The sequence below is a fragment of the Vanacampus margaritifer genome, chromosome 6 (assembly GCF_051991255.1).
Source record: "Vanacampus margaritifer isolate UIUO_Vmar chromosome 6, RoL_Vmar_1.0, whole genome shotgun sequence".
In the NCBI taxonomy this organism is placed as follows: domain Eukaryota; kingdom Metazoa; phylum Chordata; class Actinopteri; order Syngnathiformes; family Syngnathidae; genus Vanacampus; species Vanacampus margaritifer.
The window spans coordinates 12,043,540-12,065,326 of record NC_135437.1 but is presented as its reverse complement, the minus strand read 5'-3'; the positions used below and the strand labels follow the sequence as shown (position 1 = coordinate 12,065,326).

Below are 21,787 nucleotides of genomic sequence, written 5' to 3'. Positions count from 1 at the left end.
TCCCAAGCTCCCCCGTTCTGACACAGTGCTACTCACACTGGTGTATGGAAGGTGCGAATGTTTGGTGGTGGTAGCCACCGGCCACCAAAGTGTGAAAGTGTGTGTAATGTATCCATTCCATTTTAAAGCATCTTTGAGTGTCTAGAAAAATGCTATATAAATCTGATTATTATTACTATTATTATTAAGTAAGTAATGGTTCAGGCCATCTTCCTCCTGCTCTGAATAAATCCAGTTAAAATGGGGAAAGTTACCCCACCTGTTGTCAAGTTTTCCTTGCATGGGAATTGGTAACAAATGAGTATTCATATCCCACAGCAACAAGGCTGGAACGTCCTGAAGAAAGTATGATTAATCAAAGTAGTATGAATTGATAACGAAGAGTTTAGTTGGCTTTACTTGGTTGGATTTTGAGTACCTGTATATAGAATAATTTCATTGTTTATTGTAGTTGACAGACAGTAGAAGGTGACACGGGAGTGGATTTTCACTCCAGTCTCGTCCCACTCCCACGGCAAAAAAAATCCTGCGCATTTGCTCTTGTCACACTCCAGTCCGATTGGTGACAGTAATGCACTATTAAGCTAGGTTGACAACCGCAAATAAATACCATCAAAGAAGACGAAGCCAACGATGACGTCACGCGTTCCACGTTGGCCCCGGACGTGGCAGTAGCTCCCGACTCTTGCGAAGAAGCAAAGCGAACATCTCCGACAGCTTTCGGGTACTCGCGAAGGAATCCCAAATACCCTAGCAGTCATGGGGCTGACCATATCTAATCTCTTCACTCGACTTTTTGGCAAAACGCAAATGAGAATTTTAATGGGTGAGTACAAAAAAATAAAGCGCTTTGTTGACGGCTACCCGCTCGCTAAGCTAATCTCAGAGGAGCTTTGCCAGCAGTTTTCAGTTGTTTTTTATTATTATTATTATTATTATTTTTACTTCCGATATGTATACAGGTGGCTGAATTGAAAGAGACCATCTAAATTCACTTTTGCGAAAAAGGGGGGGGGGGGGGGGTTGACGCCATCGCTAGTTTGTAAATAAGTACTGTACAGATTGTTTTCAAAGATATTCTGGCACTCATTGGCTTTCTCGAGGAAATAAGAGTAATCTTGATATTCCATCGACATTTAATTTAGTTCGGCTCAACTTTATTTACACTACCTTACATCTTAAGCTGGTTTCCGCAATGTTTTCTTAGGGTCATTGTGTCATGTTTCGTTCACGCCCTTCCAGATCGCTTCATTTAGCTTTTTTTTACGTAAACTTGAATAGCTTTCTCTTGACTAAAGCCAACCGGCACGTTCTGCTAGCTAGGCTTGTTCTGTTATGTAACACTGCTAGGTTGCCGTTATCCTACTGTCGTAACCTGTATCATTTCACAACTTTGTCCCATAGTTGGTCTGGACGCTGCTGGAAAAACTACAATCCTGTACAAGCTGAAGCTTGGTGAAATTGTAACTACCATCCCAACTATAGGTGAAAGACATATTTAATAGGCTGTTCTGTTAGTCATTTTGAGCTAAGGTCTGTTTTTACTTTCTCTCCTCGGCGCCAGGTTTCAACGTGGAGACGGTGGAATACAAGAACATCACTTTCACAGTGTGGGATGTGGGTGGCCAGGACAAGATCAGACCCCTTTGGCGACATTACTTCCAGAACACACAGGTATGAAGATTCTTGTTGAGCCAAAGTGAAATAATAAATTTGGTAGTGCTGATGATACGACACACACACCTACCTGCTTGCCTTTAGTGTGAATAAAAGTGTGAAAATCTTTGCCTTAGTCTCGGTTATATATTTAACAAACTCACTTGAGGTGTCAAAATTAAATTTGATTATTCAACAATTATTATTCTTATTATTCGATTGATTATCAAATTATACAATGATAAAAGCCAAACTAGGGCAATACATGGGGATGCAACTGGCTAGACCAGGTAGGATTTACTTTTATATTACACAATACTCTGTAAAGACCCTGAGGGTGTGATTTGCATGGGTGTACATCATCATGGGAGAGAAAAATAGCGTTTTGCTTTGTTTAGATTTTTATATCCCGCCGCCATAAAGAGCTTTCTTGTTGGCTTTTTCTAATAATGAGGAATAGTAACTACCACCACTGGTGGTATGGAGGGGGTTACTTCTCACGCATGCACAGAAGGTACTTAACTCTTTGACTGCCAGACGTTTTCAGAAAAGGGATGCCGTGGGTGCCGGCCGATTTAAGCATTTTGACTGTACTTTCAAGGTCCACAGAAAATGTTGTGTTTGGACTATGGAAACACACATACTACCAAATGAAAGATTGGACTCTCATCTTTCATCAGAAAAAAAAGTTTGTTTCTACCTTATTCCGTTTTTCAGTAATCTACAATAGAAAATGGTTAGTTTCACCCAAATGCTCTGTTTTGAAACAAAATACGGAGAAATCAAGCTTTTTGTGAAACGATATTATTTCATGCACTCTAGTGAATTTGACACCTTTTTTTTCATGAATGATGCCACAAACACCTAAACAGTGCTTTACTTCTGTAAAATACTACCACCAACAATGAAAAAGTGTTTTTTGATAACAAAATACGTTGATTTACATTAAACAGTGTAACAATTTGACAAAAAAATTTGGCAAACTATTTACAAATGTGTGCAACCGTGGTACTATTTACAATTGTGTGGATGTTTCAAATACAGTTTTTCTTTTTGTAACACTCCCCTGCGTGCAAGGAGACGCAGCAGGATTTGCACAACAGATTAGTTTCACTGCGATTGCAGACGCTACACTTTTTTGCTGGCTTTTTTTCCCGGGGAATAGCAAGTATATACTGCAGTGTGTATTTGGCCATGTTGCCATCAAGTCTACTCTCAGGATCATGATACGGTGACGTTACGGTGGTGTTACGTCTGGCTTCCTCGTTGTCCTTCAGTTCCTATACCGGGTGGTAAGAGATGTTCTGATCCATCTTATCCGCTCCATTCATGGTGGCATCATAGTCCATAACCAGTGTCTTCTCCGTGATCAGACTGTACCCACTCCTCCGATGAATATGTATTGGACTCGGGGCACTCTTCGTCGTCCGATTAAACGTCCGCCTGAGCAGAAGTGCTCGGTTGTGCTCCGCGTTTTCAGGCGTTAGCATCGCTAGCCGGTGAGGCTTTATGACGTGATCATAGCCGCCGCGTCAACGCTTCCAACTTCGGCGTCAACCTCGCAGTCACCATCATCATCATCATCATCGTCATCATCAATGTGCTCTTTAGCATTGGTCGATGCTTTTCGTCTTTGAAAAAAATGCTCAAGCGTGAGCTGCTTGCACCGGTCGCCATTATGGCTTCCTCAGCCATTGTCCCCTCAACACTCTAGCTCAGCCTCACGTCTTCTACTGACGCCTACCCAATCTTGCCCAAAGAGAGTCATCGCTGCCATCTAGTGCCCAAAAATAGGCATTCTACTAACTAGATCTGCTTGATACTTTCAGCACAGCTGGCCAAGGCTTTCTTCCGCCCGTTTCCAAAAAAGAACAAAAAAACTTGGTGAACGTCTTTTAACGTCTTTGGCGCTCCTCCGTAGGATTTTACTAAACGTTATTTAACGTTTTTGGCAGTCAAAGAGTTAATAGTTGTCGGCGTCTGTTGTGCTAATGCACAAGTGCAGACTTTTTGTTTCACCATGTTTTGATTTTTGATTCCCTGCCGTCTTCCTCATTACCTCACTTTTTGATTGGCTGCACATCACTGTCAACCGAGCCCTCCATGCTCGTTTGTCCTCGTGGTACACCACAAATGGTGAGAAATCGGGCCAAAACAATTCAACATGTTGAATATCCCCGATTTGACATCAGAGCAGCCCAAACAACCTTCTGAGCGGCTGGGATCGGTCTGAACACACCACAAATGGCAGGATTATCTGTTAAGATTATCTTTGCGATGTCGGCGCATCCTTACGATTGTTGGGAGGGGAGATTCAGGGCCAAAATTTGGCAAATTCTCCTGCCTTGTGAACCCGGCTATAGACTACAAGGAGAAAACGCAGGTAATTGCACCATAAACGAGCCTGAAAGTCATTAAGGTACACACTTCCTGGTTTGAACTCGGAATAGTCAGACTTTCGACCATCTTCGAATGCAGCATTAGTTTGAAGAATTTTCGTTAGGAACGATGAACTGAACTAGTTAATTTTAATAATTGTGAGCTGAACTTTGAACTAGTTTGTATAGGAAATGAACTTTTCCAACACTGAAGGTTGTAAAGATGTTTACATTTATTTAAACCCCCAAACGTTCTCATTGCGCATTTCATCAGAAGTAGTCAGTCTTCCTTCTACAGCATAATGTTTGTTTTTTTATTATACATTGATATGGTCTTATAAATCAACACCAGCTGCCCACCCCTGACCCATTTATTTCCATGTCAGAAAATCATCTTTGCCAATTAAGATGAATGTGAATACAATTAATTTATCATCAATTTTGCTTTCAACTTGCAGGGCCTCATCTTCGTAGTGGACAGCAATGACCGAGAAAGAGTGGTCGAGGCTTCAAATGAACTCTCGAAGATGGTGGGTCTTATTGATGCTTGAATCCTGAAGCCCGAATGGTGGCAATACCGCTCTGACAGTGTATGCGACTATCAAAATGGAGCTTTGTCTTTGTATTGAAATGTAATACATTCCGTCAGTGAGGTCCTCGATTTGCAGGAATGCGCTGTATTCAATCACAAGATTTGTCTAAAAGCTCACAATGTTTCTAGAGAGGAAAATAGTGTGCTGCTAAGCAAGTTAAAGTTTAAAAAAATGTTGATTCTCTAAAAATGAGAATGACCTGGTTGTTCATTATTAACTTATTCACTGCAATTGATGGCTATAGACGTCAAAAATCCATTTGAACTATTTCTATTAGTTTAACTTTTTTTTCTACTTTTGTTAAGAGTTTGAAAACCTAGATTTTTTTTGTTGTTGTACAATTAGAACATATATAAAATTTGTGATTAATCGTGAGTTAACTATTGAAGTCATGCGATTAATTACTATTAAAAAAAATAGATTAAAGATTATATTTTTTAATTGTAATTAATCGCATGATTTCAATAGTTTGAAAAAAAATTCTAGGTTTTCATACTCTTGTTAACAAAAGTGAGAAAAAATGTTAAACTAATAGAAATAATTCAAATGAATTTTTGACGTTTGCAGCCGTCAATGGCAGTGAATGAGTTAAGTGTGAGTGTGTTTTTTTTTTGTCATCTGTTTTATATAGTTTCGTCGAGAAGATGTGTTTTATGACACTTATTGGTCAGTTCATATATCCAAGAGAGTTAATAGTCGTGCTTTCAACCTATTTTCAACACTTAAGATTGGTTGATAATTTGTTAAAAAATACAATGAAATAACAATTGAAATTGACAATGTATGGACACGTGGTTCAAGTCTTTGGTGTATGTGCTTGCAGTTGGGCGAGCAGGAGTTGCAAGATACCGTGTTGTTGGTGTTTGCCAACAAACAGGACCTCCCCAACGCCCTTCCAGTCGCAGAGCTCACAGAACGTTTGTCTCTCAACGGGCTGAGGAATAAAAAGGTAAGTCACCCAGAAACGTTTTCTGTAAGAAAAGCGTCGGCAGGTTGCGTACGACCGCCTGTCATCGCCACGCTTGCTGTTGCAGTGGCACATTCAGGCGGCCTGCGCCACCCAGGGCAGCGGCTTGTACGAAGGTCTCGACTGGCTTTCTGCGGAGCTGACCAAGTAGACGCGGATCAACCAGGCAGATGAAAGCATGAACTTTCACACGGACATTCAACATTTGATCCTCCAGCTGCAGAGGACTTGCTGGTGGCCAGTATGTTTTTGTCTTGTTTTTTGACATGGGAAGAGGGGTGGGTGGGTGTCTTGTCCTCCTACTTCGTTCCATTGTATGACCAACAATCTGTGAGACTCATCATGAAAACGATGCAAACTGACCACTTAAATAATTCCAGTCTGGTAGTGTTAGGTTGGGGTTTGTGATGTTTTGGTCAACGGATGTAAAGATTGCAGTGATTTGTCTTTTGAAGTGTTCTTCCACCGCATTGCCTCCCGCTGAATGGATCCAAAAAGGAACACTGTGCCTTGCCTTCCAGACTCTTTTATTTCATGCTTCCTCACGGCCTCCTTAGATGCTTTAGTGACTTTTAAAAAGACAAAATACTTTTTGGGGTACTGTCTTTTTGTGTGCTGCTTCTTTGCAAACTGTTTTCCACTAAACAACCCAAAGTCTGCACTTGCGATTGTCAGATCGAACAATTGTTGAACCACAGACAAGGATTCATTTTGTACTTATTCTTCAAACTGTTTGCATGACATACTTTTTTTATGTTTTGCTTGTACTGTTTGCTAGCAAATACTTTACATTTAGTACTATACCCTTGTATACTTAAATAGTTTGCTCCATTTTGGAAAAACAACGGGTGGGGTGTACATTCCTTCATATATTTGTAGACCCTAAAATGTGTGATTGTTTATAACACAAATTTGCTTTAAAGTGTTTTACAAATAGGTTCACAATAAAGATTTTAAAATCCATCTATCGATTTTCTGAACCGCTTATTCTCACAATGGTCACAGGCATGCAGGAGCGGTAGGCAGGGTACATCCTGAGCTGCTCGCCAGCCCCCCCCCCCCCCCCCCCACCAAAATACATATTTTAATTCTCTTGTTACCTAATTCTTATCCAAGAAAAAATGCATTTATCTGTAGTGTTTAAGAGCAATATGAGTCTCCTTTTAATAGTAATGGGTTAGTTTGTCTAAGACTGCAATGCTGAGGAATTCGTACTGTATGATCAAAATATTAGAAACAACTGTCAATATCAAAGTAGGACCACAACAATTATTGTAATGTGTGCCATTCATGTTATATCACAATAAACCTTTTGGTCAATTGTGACATGGATACACTGTGTTTGTCTGTGAATGTATAAGCACTATTTAATTGGTCTTAATCCATTTATGACTGCTAATCTGGTTTAGCAAAGATGGGTCAGCTCTGTGTCTGCCTGTCAGTAAGCAGCCGAATGGGCCAGCGTTGAACAACACGTGCGTGTCCTGCTACACTTTTTTTTTTAAATTATCTTTTTTAACCATTACACGCTCCAGGTTTGGACTAAATACAATTAATGGGAATTATAGCACCTCTGTCCAACATATTTGCAAAGGTAAGCGTTGAGTTTTCTTGAATAACCAGACCCTTAGAGAGTTATTACAGGGTGATGTTGGGTGGGGGTGATACACTTCCTCCCTGCAGGTGTAGGATGCAGACCCATGTTCCAGTTCCACGACCCGCTTACTCCCAAGCCCGGGAGAACCTGGTAAAGGCAATACCGCCCAAACTGCTTTGTCTGCTGGCCTGTGGTGGAGTGGACTGCCGTTATGAAGGACCAGAGTGCTGGAAAGCAAACCAGCAGGTTATACGTGGCATTTTTTCATCATGGTAGGATGATATGATTGTCTCCTTGTCAGGAATATGAGGCCTTTGGTTAATACAATGTACTCTTACCTATCACAGGGTGACTGATGACATCATCGCCATGGCACGACCGTCCAAAAGCTTGATTGACAAGTATAACATTATTGAGCAATTCCAACGGTATTGCCTTGAATTTGTATCTATCTAAAGTACACAACAGATAAGTGTTGGCATTGTGTTCTTTTCATATGTGACTTCTGACCTAGATTAAACATCAGATCCATCATAAACATGCAAATGCCAGGCGAGCACGCTTACTGTGGACCCCCACTAGACCCTAAAAGTGGCTTCACGTACTCGCCGCAGACCTTCATGGAGAATGACAGTGAGACACTTTGTAGTATGTTGTAAACACTCAAAACACTTGACCGTGTAAACAACCAATGAGAGACAATCAATACCAAAGCTGCATCCAAATAAAGTAAGTTACATGTGGACATGCACCCCATGTTTGCTCCCTATTTGGCTATCCAGTAGTGTCCGTCCATGGCTGTTCTTGGCCCAAACCATTACACGTTACAAGTTACAACATGTCCGGGCAGAAGAGGACGTCGTTTTGGACTATATTATTCATCCAACTGTGTGGAAACAATATTAGTTACAGGTCAAGCCTGGCCCTTTAAAGGAGTAGTATTATAGGGGATAGAGTGTTGCAGTGCCGCACTTTGGCACAGGGGGGCGGTGTTGGTCCAGGGAGTGAATGAGAGCGGTGGAGCTTGCTCTGTACGTTAGTGGAAAAAAGATCAAATAAAGTTTGTGCGAAAGCAACGAAAAGAGAACATGCCAGTTCAGTCTCTGTACACGGTTAAGAGTTCATTGGATAGGGGAAGAGGATTTAACATTAGGCTGATCCAGACAAACTTAAAATTCATATGGAAACTATTCCCAGAAGAGTGTAGTTCCAAGAGAAGAACACATTTCCATCCATTTGTTGTATCCGTTTTATCCATTTGCTGGATTGGATCTCATTGGTTACCTAATGTTGAGGCCAGTTACTGCATGATTCTCCTCAACCGACCATCCAAAAGATTTGATGTGAACGTGTGTTCATTTTGCAGTTTACTTTTACAACTTTGGGATGCCAGACTTCTGCGCGTCTTCCCTGGTCAACATAATAGACGGGGTAAAGGTGCTGGCCTTTGCAGTGGGGGAAGGCAGGGTTGCTGTGCACTGCCATGCAGGCCTCGGCAGAACAGGTTTGGGTTCCATCAGTAGTATCCGAGCAAGCATGACAGCACGCAATATACAAGTTTGCACTGTGACTGCTCCACAGGCGTCCTGATAGCCTGCTACTTAATCTACACTTTGCGCATCAGTCCCAGCGAGGCCGTCCATTACGTGCGTATCAAGAGGCCGCGCTCCATCCAAACTCGAGCGCAGATCAGCCAGGTGTTCGACTTTGCTCGGCTACTCAATACGCAGCTGGTTCAGTACCCAGACCTCAACCTGCGACACGGATCCCCCGTCACCCTGCAGCATTACCTCAACCGCCAGGCGCTCTTGTTGCACGGCCAAGAGGGCCGCACGCTCAGATACATACCCAAGGTCAGGACTTGATCTTCGCCCGTGTCGCTAACAGCGTCAACTGATCCTGATCCTCCACGTACCATCTCATCAGGTGGTGTACCTCTTGTGTGTGCGCCTCTCCTGCTTGTCGATGGGACTATCTGCAGCTCCGGAGGTAAACGCAGAACTGGAGAAGAGGTCTGCCCTGAGGATCCTGACCAGAGTGGTGAGGGAGACCCTGGTGTCCAAACAGTTCCTGCCCTTGCTGAGGGAACATCACAACCTCGCACGGGTGAGCTCGAGCTCCGTGTCCTCCTGGGATGAGCAGCTGGGATTCTTGGAGAGGAAGAGGAAGGACTCGCTTCTGGACAAGCGCAGCTACAGTGACTCTGACCTCTCCAAGATGGCGGTAAGCGAGGCTGAATTTCACAAACTCAGAAATCCAGACCCCAAACCACTGGAGACTTTAATTCAGTGAACATCTTGAGATTAATAACAAGTAGTTTGCATTTCCTTTGGCTTTTTTTTTTAACGCCACACACCACAGATGGCAAAGAGGAAAATGAGCGTAGTCCAGCAAATACAACTAAGTGGTACATAGGTCTCCTTCCTGATTACTCGTCAAAATCTACAATAATAAAAAAAAGTGTATACTCGTCAGTGTTGTTGGTTACTTTCAATACTGCCTAGACAGTAAAACAGATGGCTATTGGTTATCCTCTGGAATCGATTGGTTCCATATCTATAATTTCTTATGAGTTGTAAATCTGAACCAAGTCAGCCATTGTCATTCCATTGTATCTTGTCCTGTAGGATCTAGAGATGAGTCCCTGGTGTGAATGGGATGCGATAGGACCCAAACTGAGACCACGGACCTCCAAGACTGCCCCACTTTCACCACACCTGATCACCAATAACCACTCTCATGCATGCGTTATGCAGCCAAGCAACAACCCTGCTAGGAAGTTAAAGTGTACGGTCAAAAAGGCTCAATCCAAGTACAGTTCCAACCTTGAGGTAAAAGAGACCGACTATTTTAGATTACAAAATATGTGACGACTGACGAATGTCTTGACTCATTGATTATTCCTCAGTAGTTGTGTAGGAGCGCACGCAATGTGCGCCCGACCGCAGTGGCTCGCGCAATTGCCAAGGCAATGGCGGACCAAGGTCCACCGGAAGAATCCATCCTACAGCGATCGTCTCTTCTACAGGTGCGAAACCCACATGTGCACATTTTCATACAATACTCCAAAGTCAAGCACTCACCTTCCTAACAGGAGGAGCTGAACAGCAGTGAATGTGGCTGGGCTCTTTTGGTGACTGAGACGGATCCTCAGGTTCTCACGTGTCTGCTGTGGACCTGGCTGGAGAAGTTAAAAGTCAGTCAGTGGACTTCAAGCATCACACAATGATGTCAATATTTACAATTTATCATCATATCATTATAACATATTAGATCTATCTTTACACAGGAGCCTGTTCTTGGTGCTGAGGATGTAGTAAGGTTGAGTTGTGTGGGATGTAACAGGAAGCCTCTCGGTGTGCTCATGAAGGTAAGCTACTCAAACATCTTGATAAATTGTGTTAAAGCTAAGCAAGCTAGCTACTAAACTGCTCATTCTTTCGACTTTTGAAAAGCTGTAGCTCAAAAGATTGGTTCTGATTTTGGGCAAGTATTGATGGAGACCCATTCGAGAAACGAGATCTCCTAGTTCTGAAATATTGGGATTCTTTAGTGGCAATTGTAGCACTTACAAAGTATTCAATCATGTCAACCCAATGCTTCTCACAGTTTTTAAAGAGGAATTCAACCCATTTGTGTGTGTGTGTGGGGGGGGCAATAATATGTTCTATGTAGCCCCACTGATCTAAATATGGTATTTTGGTTAATATTGTGTTAATGGAATATAATTTAAGCAGCAAAATCCAGCCATTTTTATCTATCTCAGGGGGCGGCCATTTTGTCACTTGCTGTCGACTGAACCATGTTGCTCAGGTAACAACCAATCACAGCTCAGCTTAAAAAAACAGGTGAGCTCTGATTGGTCGTTGCCTGAACCCTGAGTAACGTTGATGTCATCTTCAGTCGACAGCAAGTAACAAAATGGCCGCCCCCTTTGATGGATAAAACGGCTGAATTTTGCTTCATAACTCATATTCCACAAATGGAATATTATTCAGAATGTCACATTTAGACTAGTGAGGTCACATATAACATATTATTGTCAAGAAATGTTTAAAGGCACTGCAACATGAAAAATCAACTTTTTGGAGCTTTTATCCATGTTAAAATGTTAATTCCTCACCAAAAACATGACCAAAGTTGTGTTTTCCTCCATTCGCCCCTGTATGAGAAATTCTAGGTTATTCTGTTCTCCAAGCACCATCCCCTCCCAACCTGAGAAAACGAGCTGTTGGCACGGTTTGACGTCATTGCTTGCGGCCCCAACCTCGCACTGCCTCTGCGGACTAAACGCACGCACTTTTTCTGACATCTCCCTCCATGGGATAATGACTAAAGTAGCCTTTATCAATAAACATTCTGTCCAAATGAATTCAAAGCAAACAATTATTCTTCACATTTGCAATGCCGAAGTGCAATTCCATTGGCTGACATTAGTGTAAACTACAAGTAAAACATTTGCACTGGTGAGTATAAATGAATGGATGATGTTGTGGATAGTGCGCTTGCCCCATAAGCTACGGGATGCGGGTTTGAGACCTGGAATAGTGCTTTTTTCCCCTCCTCCTTCTTTCCTCTAACCTCTCTGCTCCCCTCCTCCTCCACGATTTCTTGCGGCAAGGACCCGTTTTGTTTCAAATGTTTATTCAAGAATTGATGGCTTGCGTGACCAAACGCAGAGATCTAGTAGCCCGTGAAATTTAGAGTCCATTTTAAATATGTATGTTTTGTCGATGTTGAGCGAAGCAGCCTGCTCGGACGACATCATAAGAGGGGCGCGGCAGCCACAGGGGGAGAGGCGGGGTTTTACTTAACCGAGCGTCCGGGTAAAAAAAAATAGCTACCAAAATAACTCATATTTCATAAGAAATTACAAGGCTTAAAATACCATGTTGTAGTCCCTTTAAGGTTGACTTAAGGTTGGTTATGATTACCATATCTTCACTTCTGCTACTTGTAATAAATATAAAGCGTATATTGTGTTTCTTTGGATACTTCAGAAACACAATGGTAGACTGTGGTGGTGTATCCGTCTATTTTATTCACGACCATGAAGAAAACACACGTGATTCAAGTGGAACTGATGTCTGACCCTGCTGCATTTTTAAATTCAGAAATTTCTGATGCAAATAGTTGCTAGTAATCATGTCGTCATTTCAGTCACAGAGGCACACCATCTATTGTCTGTTGAGCTGTGTCAACACGGTGACCAGCCTGTGTCCACACAGAGAAGATGCCGTGCTGCAGCGACTGATACGAGCACTGACAAAGGTCAGCGAATAAAACATCGCAATGTTCTTCTTCCTTTAGTGAGGAAAGCATGACAACATAGATATATTTGTCTTTTTCACTCAACAGCGGTCTCAAGAGGACATGGGAAGCCTTGCAAGTTTAATCAATCTCATGCGGGCCCATTTGAGGGAGACTTTTCCCAAGAACAGCTACATCCGGAGGGCCTGCAGCTGGGGTGCTACACTTTGAATCGAACCACTTCAATCATTCCAAAATAAGTTTTTTTGTTGTTGTTGCTATGAATGGGGCAATGAACTAGTTGCTATTTTTCATTTGATTGTGACCCAGACTTATTTTTCATACAAATATTTTTTGTAATTATGATTTAACTACTGCATTAACATAATAGTGACAGATAATGGCATGTTCTGATTTATGTTAAATTCTTGTTAGGGCGCCGCCGTATAGGAATGGAGCTCTGCTGTAAACCAAGGACTCACTTAAATTATTTCCCGTTTTTAAATCTTGATTATTTCAAAATCACAATAAAGCAGGAAAAGTTTAGATAACTTGTATCAACCAATAATGTGCAAATTCTATTTTGGCATGTTGGTGTTCTGTGCATGATTATTGAGCTATTACATAAGACCTAAAAGGGAATTCAATCCAGAAATGTTATTGGCAATATGTTTTATGCAGCCCCACTAGTCTACACACGCCATTCTAATGTTTTTATCCATCTCAACCATTTAGCCCCTTGCTATCGACTAAAATTAACGTCACAGTTGCTTCTAGGTCTCGGCAACAACCAATCACGGTTCAGCTTGTCAACATCATGTGACCAAACTCAGAAAAACAGGTGAGCCGTGATTGGTCGTAACTTGAGGCCTGAGCAACTGTCATGTCATTTTCAGTGGCAAAATGGCCACCCCAAGATGGATAAAAACGGGCGGATTTTGCTGCTTAATTCATATTCCACAAACAATATGAATCAGAATGACCTATTTGGGCTTGTGAAGATGCATACAACATATTGTAAATAAACAAAAATGGGTTGACTTCCCCTTTAAACAAGTCACACTGAACCATGGCTGTGTTCAGAAGCATTTACAGCACATTCCCTTCTCTTTAATAACTATTTTTTTCCACTACAACTACAGGTATACAGCACCCTTCATAATTATTGGCACCCCTGGTTATGATATTTTCTTTAACTTCTAATAAACTAATTTTCTAAATAATGCAGGACCATGTTTTTAATGGAAAATCCAACCTTAATTTCAATGGCATTTATTAAATGGGTGGGGGAAAAATCCCACATTATGAAATAATTATATTATACTTTACATCAACTCATATATTATCACTCATGATGTTAATACTTTGTACAACGACCTTTTGCCAACAAAACAGCACGTAATCTTCTGTATAAAATTTACAAAATGAGAATACAGAAAGAGGGATCTTCGACTACTCCCATTCCACAATAACCTTCCACCGACCCGGGTCCTGTCCTCTGCACTCTCCTCTTTAATGTTTCCTCCTAAACCCGAAGAGCTAGGTCATGGTGTCTGACTTACACACACATAACGCTTGCTCAACACTGGAAATTAACTGCGGATGCGAGTGTCAATCTGTCGGAAAAGGCCATTTCACTCATATTTATCTGCCTGCGCATTCGCTATTAATTGTCCAATTAAACTTTTGATCCACTTTCCGTGAGTTCACCGTGCGAACGTCTGCTTCACCTGTCAAACTGCCATGTTTCCGTTATTGTCACGACTTTCAGACGAGGTGCGACTAGGCGTTTGAGCAACTCGAACGGCGTCGGACGTGCGCGCGCACTGTAAACCAACAAAACCGTTTTGTGCCTAAGCACTTTCGTGCTGTGTTTCTCGCACACGCCACCCGAGTACAAATTGCCGCCGGGTGACACGTCATTACATTCAGGCTGTAATTATGTCATCTTCCAGCCAGGACGAGGGGGCGGCGTCAGGATGCTAAAATGCTCGATAGCATTTGTTGTCAACCGCCAGAAACTTCAACAAGAAAATCAAGGGTCATCCTGACAGGTAAGTCGTGTGGTTAACAAATTTATCAAAACTTCCATACATCCATTTTCATAACCGCTTATTTTCAATGAAAAACTAAAAATAAGTACTGTACTATGTAGGCTTGAATCACGTAAACTGTAGTAAGGCTGCGATGCATTCAAGAAACACGGATTTAAAATAATCGAACGTTGGAAATGCTTTCACAACATGCTCAGTCTTACAAATTCCTTCACTTGCTTGAGTGTTCTGAACACAACACGATCAGCATGTTCAGCCGTCTCCCTGGTAACATTGTCATAGTGAAGTGGGCCGGCTCTGAAACAATTTGTGTTGTAGTTCAATGAACACGCTGATTTCCGGATCACATGAAGACTACAGAGGGAGAGGGAATTAGAATTTGCAAAAGGTAAACTTTTTCAACTATTTTAAATTGACCAGACGCCTTTTAGAATTAATAATGAACCTTAATGAACCTATTCTTCCTGGGAGACATTTTTGTTGAGTAACACAGGCACATCTTAGAGTTGCACTACTTTAGTGTAATATTTACAGGTGATTGGCATACTGCCAGGAGGAACTGAGCGTCTCTGCATCACAATTCTCAGATTCTTGGTTAAAACAGTTCTGAGCGGAGTTTACGTTCTCCCCATGCTTGCGTAATGCGGGAGTTTTGTGCGGATACTCTAATTTACTCCTACACTCTGAAAAACATGATAGGTTGAGGACTAAATCGTGCCACTTTTTCGTGCCCCACGAAAGAAAACAATGTGCTTAGCTCACTTGGAATAGCCTCCGCCTCATGTGTTGAGGTTTGTTCGTGCAGACGTGCAGTAGATGACATGTTTCGAATCCCGTGCAGAACGCCTCTTCCCTGCATGATTATTCCCCGCTTCCAGTCTCTTCTTCAACTGCCCTGTCCATAAAAAAAAAAAGAAGTTAATACTTAATGTTTCCTGCTAAATATATTTGTTCTTTGCATTTGGGCACAAAATCCTTGCTTCCTTTTCGGATAGTACACCCATTCCGCCCCAAAAAACAAACACAAAAAACAAACAATCCCTAACACAGCATTATTTCAATAATAATATCTATATTTGGTTGTAATTTGTCAATGCTTTCCATGACTATTGACTTCTAATCTATATGCTGACACCCTTGTAAATTGTCCACGAAATGTTGTCTGTATATACAGTGGTTGTAAAAAGTACATACACCTGTTAAAATGTCAGGTTTTGTGTTGTGTGCTTTTAAATTATGTATCTATTTTATTTCTTTAACACAAATACGTAGCATTTGAACAGGGGTGTGTAGACTTTTTATTTTAATATCCGCTGTAGGCCTATATGCCCTGCAGGTGACTGGTGACTAGACTGGACTGCTTAATTACTATTGGCTGATTGGAGGACAGCTGTTTGTTTTCACACGGCCCATTGAGTGGAAAGCAAAATTAGAGTCTTTGTTACAGATAATGCCTGATGAAGTGCCTTGGGTTGGACCATGGAGGCCCCATAGACCACGAGGGCCCATAGCTGCTCTCTATAGCAGCCCAGGGCCAAAGTATGCACTACCTTCATTGACAGGTACAATATATTTTTCTTTTTCTCCCCTACCAGTGTTAAGATTTGTTGTATCATAAGATAATAAGTGCCCCCCCCCCCCCTTCAAACAGGATCTTCGTTACATGATCCGACAAAATACAAAGCACCCAGTTACAGCTTTCGGGACAAACACTATGATACAAGCACAGAAGCCTCACCCGGACCTAAACACCTCATCCCCTCCAACATCACCAAAACTGGCCGTGATGGGACGCCAGCGTTTTCATTCGGCAGCCGTCCCAAAGATCTGGCGCGCTTTCAAGTCCCTGCACCCAGTGAGCATGATGCTTTTTTCCCTTTTTTTTTTTATTTTTTTATAGCTGCACAGCTTGGATACCTTCAGAATAATGACATTTTCTTTTGCTGTTTTTAGACCAGTACCACCTTGAAAGTTCAGACAAGGTCGCTTATCACTCTTCTCCATCATATACGTTGTCCGGGAGGGGAAAGCAAGTTATACAGAGCAACCAGACTACACCTGGTAACTTTTCACTTCTTGACATTTCTTACACTTCTTGGCAAAATCAATGTCTACAGCAGGGTACACGCGTACAGACTTTAACCATTTTATATGATTTTTAAAATCAGCATGTGTTCTGTCAATGCTCTTATAGTGTGTGGCGTAATCACAAAATGCCACATAAATAAGTTACAACATCTGATAGGGGTGAGATACGTGCCGTCGTCCAATTGATTGAAGAGTGAACAATTCTACAAAATAACCTTCAAGCTCTTTAAATTCACTCCCAGTTGAAGTTTAATGTCAATCTGAACATAAAACCAAAACAATTACATGTGTATATAAAATGAGCAAATAATTTTGCCTTAATTCCGCTTCGCATAATGTCATAGAGTGGCAAAAGAATAGCATCTCTGGTGGTGTTGTAATGCTTTAAGACAGACACAATAACAAAACTCACAGGTATATATGTTGCATCTATAAAAACTTACTGCAGTTTATTGAGTTTCAAAAACTTTTGCCTCATTTGTGTCTGCATGACTTTATATTGCCCCCTAGTGGCCAAGTCACAAACCAAAAGGAGCCACAATGTAACCATGATGCATAAATCGATTCATTCTTTACGTTCTATTTAATTATGTTACTACTGCATTTGTTTTTATTGAGTACAATGTTGAGGAGTGCTATTTTCTGTATTTAAAAAAACAAAACACTGAACATGTCTGTTTTTTGGGAAGGCTGTAACAGGTTAATGCCATTTTCATTTATTTCGGTTAGGGGTGTCCCGTTTCGATAGATACCAGATATCAGTCCGAAATCAGCACAAAAAAAAGTATTGGATTATATTGGGACAACCCTAATTTAATCGGGAAAGAGATACTAATGTGTTGTCTTAGTAGCGTGGTCACAGAACGAATGATAAGCACCATTGTAGAAGAAATAAAAAAAATAAGCTTTTAGCTTATCCGATGACAACATTACGGTCACACGCTTCACTTCTTGTAATTTTCATTTGTCATACAGTCAAAACAATCAGTTGCTCTATTCATGTCTGGTGACAACCTCCCAAATGGCTAATGCTCCGTTTCACGTCACAAACACGACGTCCATGTCTTGTCACGGTCTTGGTGTTGGCCACACACACAAGGATTTGACATCATTAACATTGAACTGTTTTAAACATTTATGATTGTCAGATTTCACTGTGGGATAAAAAAAAAATGCTTACATTATCTGTATGTGTGTACCCTTTAACGGTTTTGTCCAATGTCTCGCAGGTCCAGCATCCAACAGTCTACCTCCTGTGTTCGGACCCAAAACTGTCAATATACGCGCAGCACCCGCACATTCACTCTACGGTCGTGGTAAAAATGGCAGCTTCATGGAAGACCACACAAAGGTATTTTGTCTAAAACACTAAAGGGACACCAAGCGACAAACAAACAATTCACTCAGACTCACACAACTGGCGATTATACCTCGCACACATAGCAATGCAGCGGAAAAATGGCAATCCGTGGTGTTCTGATCGGAAAACAAGGTTTTCAGGCTGCAAGTATCACTATTGTAATATGTTTACTATACCACAAACAACATGGTGCGTTTGTCCAGGAAGGAGCAGATTATTTCCTTGGCCGCTGTAGATATTATAATGCTACAAAGAGAGGAAACGAATGAGAAAAAAGGAGAGAGTGGACGTTTCAAATGCTGTTGGCAATGGTTGCCCTGTTTCATTGACATTGACTGAACTCTTGCGACTATCAAACACGGCCAGGCATACACAGTTGCTACGTTGCCACCATGACTCATATAGGTAATAAGGTGTTACTCTTACACTAAATGTTGGTTCTAAGTTGTATCTATTGGACTGTACATTCAACTAGTGATGGGAAAATGAAGCCTCATGAAGCACTTGTGATATTTTTTGACTCCTCTAGATGGCACTATTGGTTTAAAAAGGCAGTGGAAATGTAATACATTTTCATTGCACTAGCCTTTATATTTGAACCAAGAGCACTATCTAGAGGAGTAATAAAAATAGTAAAAGTGCTTCATGAAGCTTCATGAGGCTTCATTTTCCCATCACTACATTCAACTAAAAATAAAAAAATGTGCTGAACGTACTTGTCAAGCAAAAATTTAGCTCAGTTACTTTTGAACACTCTCAGCTGCCTGTAGTCGCTTTGCTCTGCTTTTGTTTGACAGTCTTGTGCTCTGTTGCTGACAAATGATCAATGGGCAGAGGTGTCAAATTCCGGTCCAGAAAGTTAAAAACCCTGCCACAGTTTGGCTTCAGCCACAAGTTCTTCTACTAAACTTGAGTGAAAGTGTAACTTTGGCCAAAACCAAACTTTGGCAGTGTTTTAACTTTCTGGACCTGAATTTGACACCTCTGGCAACAGACAGTTTTATTATTTTCCCAAAAAGGTTCAGCAAAAGCTCCCAAAGTGTGTCCAAAAGTGTACAGCAAGTAATTGACACCTTGTGACACCCTCTATCCCCGATATTCAATTAAATTCAAAGCACTTTATTTGACCAAGAGGGGCAATTCAAAAGGGATACAGAGCAACATTAAAAGACAAACAGAACACCAACAAACATAAAACATAGATAATGTGCTGCAATTAAAAATATTCCAGCTACTGTCCAGTAAAACTGTGATAGGTTCTTCAAAATGACAAAGTGCCCTTTAAACATTGCTTCTTGTACTTTCTCTTTCAGTCTCCAGGCCCTGCAGCCTATCAAGCTGTGGATCCCCAAATTTACCTAAACAAATCCCCTCAGTACAGCATGCCAGGTCGCAAGTTCATCCCTGAAGGCGCTACGAGGACGCCAGCTCCTGGAGTCTATCGTCCTGAGAAGGTGGGGGAAGTCTTGCTTCTTCTTGGAGCAAATTATACATTTTTTTTCCACAATGAAAAAGTTTAAATCAGCTTGCGAAGGTCACTGAGCCCTGAGCAGTCAACAGCAAGTGGTAAAATGGGAAACAGTTAGTGATGGCAAAATGAAGCTTCATGAAGCACTTGTGATTTTTTTTAAGTCCCCTAGATGGTGCTCTTGGTTGGAAGATGCAGTGGAAATTTAATACATTTCCATTGCACTAGCCTTTATATTTAAACCAAGAGCACCATCTAGGGGACTTAAAAAAAATCACAAGTGCTTCATGAAGGTTCATTTTGCCATCACTAGAAACAGTTGTTTTTTTATGCTTAGTTCATGTTCCACCAATCCAATATTAATCTGAATGTCGTGTTTACACTAGTGGGGGCACATAGAACATATTATTGTAAAGAACATTTTTGTGTTTACTTTCTCTTAATACATTGATTCCCAACCTTCAAGGAGACAAGGCACATATTTTACTAGAGATGGGAAAATGAAGCACTTTTACTTTTTTTTTTTTTACTCCTCTAGATGGTGCTCTTGGTTCAAATATAAAGGCTAGTGCAATGAAAATGTATTACATTTCCACTGCCTTTTTAAACCAATAGTGCCATCTAGAGGAGTCAAAAAATATCACAAGTGCTTCATGAGGCTTCATTTTCCCATCACTACATTTTACATATCCCAAACAAAATCTCACAGCTCAATGTACTACACTAAAGATGCCACAAAAGGTAGACATGCTAAAATCCAACAGTTTAAAGCCACCGCTGAATATATTCAAGTATGTTTTTCCACGTAAAGGCGTGGAAGAGTTTCACCTAAATTGTGAAATTCAGGTTTGTAAACCACTGTAATAGCTAACAGATGCCTGTAGATGGTGGTGTTGCATGCCATTGCTTATGATTTGAAGATAAAGATTCGGGGGGAATCTCGGCTTTTCATGGCAATTATGAGAACGAGAAGTTGGAAATCGGACAAGTTTAGGCACCTGACACTCAAAGAGAGTGTATAACCAGAATGTTGCAGTAGTTTGTTGACACTAGACAGTGTGTGAAGATAGCCATGTAAAAAAGCTGTTGACGTAATTCGAGCCATGTGGTGAGTCAGCATGTCTTAGTTGTGTATTTTGTGTATTTGTATTTGAAGTGTTTGTTTTCTCAGTCTTGTTTTTGTTTTATAGTTTTACAGAAGCAAAAACTAGTCACTGTTCTGCTTTCCCAAATTGTTAACTTTCCTCCGCTTTTTGGTCAGAAGCCAGTGTTTTCGGTGAAACAAACCAATGTTCTGATTATTGAAGTATGGAAAAAAATATATATATATTTTTTTTTCAAGTGCAAGACAAAAGCTTACTCTTTTGATAGGTTTGGTGCTAAAAATGGTGGGCAATAAATGAGAAACTTTTTTTCACAATTAAAAAAAAAATCATTTTTAGGTTAAAGCTAAATGTTCTTATTTTGTCCAGGTCACCACCACACATTCCAAAGCGCCAGCCTACACCTTTGGACTACGTCACTCGCAATACACCGTATGCCCCATCATGGATGCAGATAGATACCAACAGTCACTCTCCTTCCTTTGAGCCGGACATTTCAACACCGGGGCATCAGATAAAGCAAAGTGGTCAAAGTCAGCGGATGAGATTTGTTGATGAGATATCACAGTTCAGCATTTGCAATACTTTGTCTTGTCTGTGAATGTGGTCCACAATTGCAAACAGTTGGGAAATGTCCTTCCTTTCCATCGCATCCTACTGTTGCATCTCAATTAAGGCTTACTAAAACTCCCTTAAATGTACCCTGCAGGTGGCACTTGTGAACTCAATGGTGTCAGGGAAATTAACTACAGGTACATTGTTTTCTACTATATTTTTTTAATAAAAAAACAAACAAACAATGCAAGCAATTGTTCTTTAGCTTGTAATACAGTGCAGTTACAGTAAGGTCAAAATTAATTCACTGGCTAGTTATTTTTATTTGCCTTCTATTTTGGCAATCATTTTCATGTTTTTTTTTGGTGTACAAAATTATTCACACTATTTTCAGTACTGGCCCAGGCAATGTTTCTAAAACAATTTAGTAGGTTTCTTCAGAATGGTACACACGATATTCAAAATAGCCCATTCAGAACATGGGGAAATGGAAATAGTGTTACCACTTGTCAATTCATGTCAAACATTCATTCCACTATAAAAAGTCACTTGAATTCAAAATTTGCCCAGGTTGAGTCATTTTGGGCTTAGTTGTAAGTAAATTGTCCTTTTTGTATATTGGATTGTACAAATAAAACATGTATATTGTATATGCATAAGTATAGATATTTATACATAGTGTCATGTACAGATGTGGAGAATTCTGAATAAATAAGGA

The 21,787-nt window shown here is 40.8% G+C and overlaps 3 protein-coding genes across 6 annotated transcripts; all 3 read left to right on the top strand.

The window, feature by feature from the left end:
* Positions 1-626: 626 nt before the first annotated feature.
* LOC144053445 (ADP-ribosylation factor 4-like) lies at positions 627-6,557 on the top strand. Its single transcript, XM_077567902.1, has 6 exons — positions 627-826; positions 1,405-1,485; positions 1,565-1,674; positions 4,493-4,564; positions 5,451-5,576; positions 5,662-6,557. The coding sequence occupies exons 1-6, from the start codon at positions 760-762 to the stop codon at positions 5,743-5,745; spliced, it is 540 nt and encodes a 179-aa protein (XP_077424028.1). The 5' UTR covers positions 627-759; the 3' UTR covers positions 5,746-6,557.
* A 155-nt stretch (positions 6,558-6,712) lies between these two features.
* LOC144053442 (protein tyrosine phosphatase domain-containing protein 1) lies at positions 6,713-13,578 on the top strand. 3 transcript variants are annotated; one of them, XM_077567898.1, is made up of 13 exons: positions 6,713-7,188; positions 7,278-7,463; positions 7,539-7,592; positions 7,706-7,824; positions 8,558-8,695; positions 8,773-9,044; positions 9,118-9,414; positions 9,819-10,022; positions 10,103-10,219; positions 10,286-10,387; positions 10,481-10,561; positions 12,352-12,462; positions 12,550-13,578. In XM_077567898.1, exons 2-13 carry the CDS (start codon positions 7,285-7,287, stop codon positions 12,670-12,672), a joined length of 1,797 nt encoding a protein of 598 aa, XP_077424024.1. In that variant the 5' UTR covers positions 6,713-7,188; positions 7,278-7,284; the 3' UTR covers positions 12,673-13,578. The 3 variants fall into 3 exon arrangements, 2 of the variants coding, with proteins under 2 accessions (XP_077424024.1, XP_077424023.1); XM_077567897.1 differs by having other exon boundaries at positions 7,539-7,619; positions 12,550-13,574; XR_013294420.1 differs by lacking the exon at positions 12,550-13,578 and having other exon boundaries at positions 7,539-7,619; positions 10,465-10,561.
* Positions 13,579-13,999: 421 nt separating this feature from the next.
* LOC144053444 (ciliary microtubule associated protein 1A-like) lies at positions 14,000-21,759 on the top strand. 2 transcript variants are annotated; one of them, XM_077567899.1, is made up of 7 exons: positions 14,000-14,495; positions 15,943-16,057; positions 16,147-16,350; positions 16,449-16,556; positions 17,813-17,934; positions 19,257-19,397; positions 20,884-21,759. In XM_077567899.1, the coding sequence occupies exons 2-7, from the start codon at positions 15,946-15,948 to the stop codon at positions 20,998-21,000; spliced, it is 804 nt and encodes a 267-aa protein (XP_077424025.1). In that variant the 5' UTR covers positions 14,000-14,495; positions 15,943-15,945; the 3' UTR covers positions 21,001-21,759. The 2 variants fall into 2 exon arrangements, with proteins under 2 accessions (XP_077424025.1, XP_077424026.1); XM_077567900.1 differs by lacking the exon at positions 14,000-14,495 and adding an exon at positions 14,788-14,883.
* The last annotated feature ends 28 nt before the right edge of the window (positions 21,760-21,787 follow it).

Bases quoted from the DNA above. Each gene is read 5' to 3' on its own strand.
- LOC144053445 (XM_077567902.1), top strand. From the start codon at position 760: ATGGGGCTGACCATATCTAATCTCTTCACTCGACTTTTTGGCAAAACG. The intron at 1,675-4,492 runs GTATGAAGATTC...TTCAACTTGCAG, and splicing joins ATTACTTCCAGAACACACAG to GGCCTCATCTTCGTAGTGGA. The intron at 4,565-5,450 runs GTGGGTCTTATT...ATGTGCTTGCAG, and splicing joins CAAATGAACTCTCGAAGATG to TTGGGCGAGCAGGAGTTGCA.
- LOC144053442 (XM_077567897.1), top strand. From the start codon at position 7,285: ATGCAGACCCATGTTCCAGTTCCACGACCCGCTTACTCCCAAGCCCGG. The intron at 9,415-9,818 runs GTAAGCGAGGCT...CTTGTCCTGTAG, and splicing joins CTGACCTCTCCAAGATGGCG to GATCTAGAGATGAGTCCCTG. The intron at 12,463-12,549 runs GTCAGCGAATAA...TTCACTCAACAG, and splicing joins TGATACGAGCACTGACAAAG to CGGTCTCAAGAGGACATGGG.
- LOC144053444 (XM_077567899.1), top strand. From the start codon at position 15,946: ATGCCTGATGAAGTGCCTTGGGTTGGACCATGGAGGCCCCATAGACCA. The intron at 16,351-16,448 runs GTGAGCATGATG...TGCTGTTTTTAG, and splicing joins CTTTCAAGTCCCTGCACCCA to ACCAGTACCACCTTGAAAGT. The intron at 19,398-20,883 runs GTGGGGGAAGTC...TATTTTGTCCAG, and splicing joins GAGTCTATCGTCCTGAGAAG to GTCACCACCACACATTCCAA.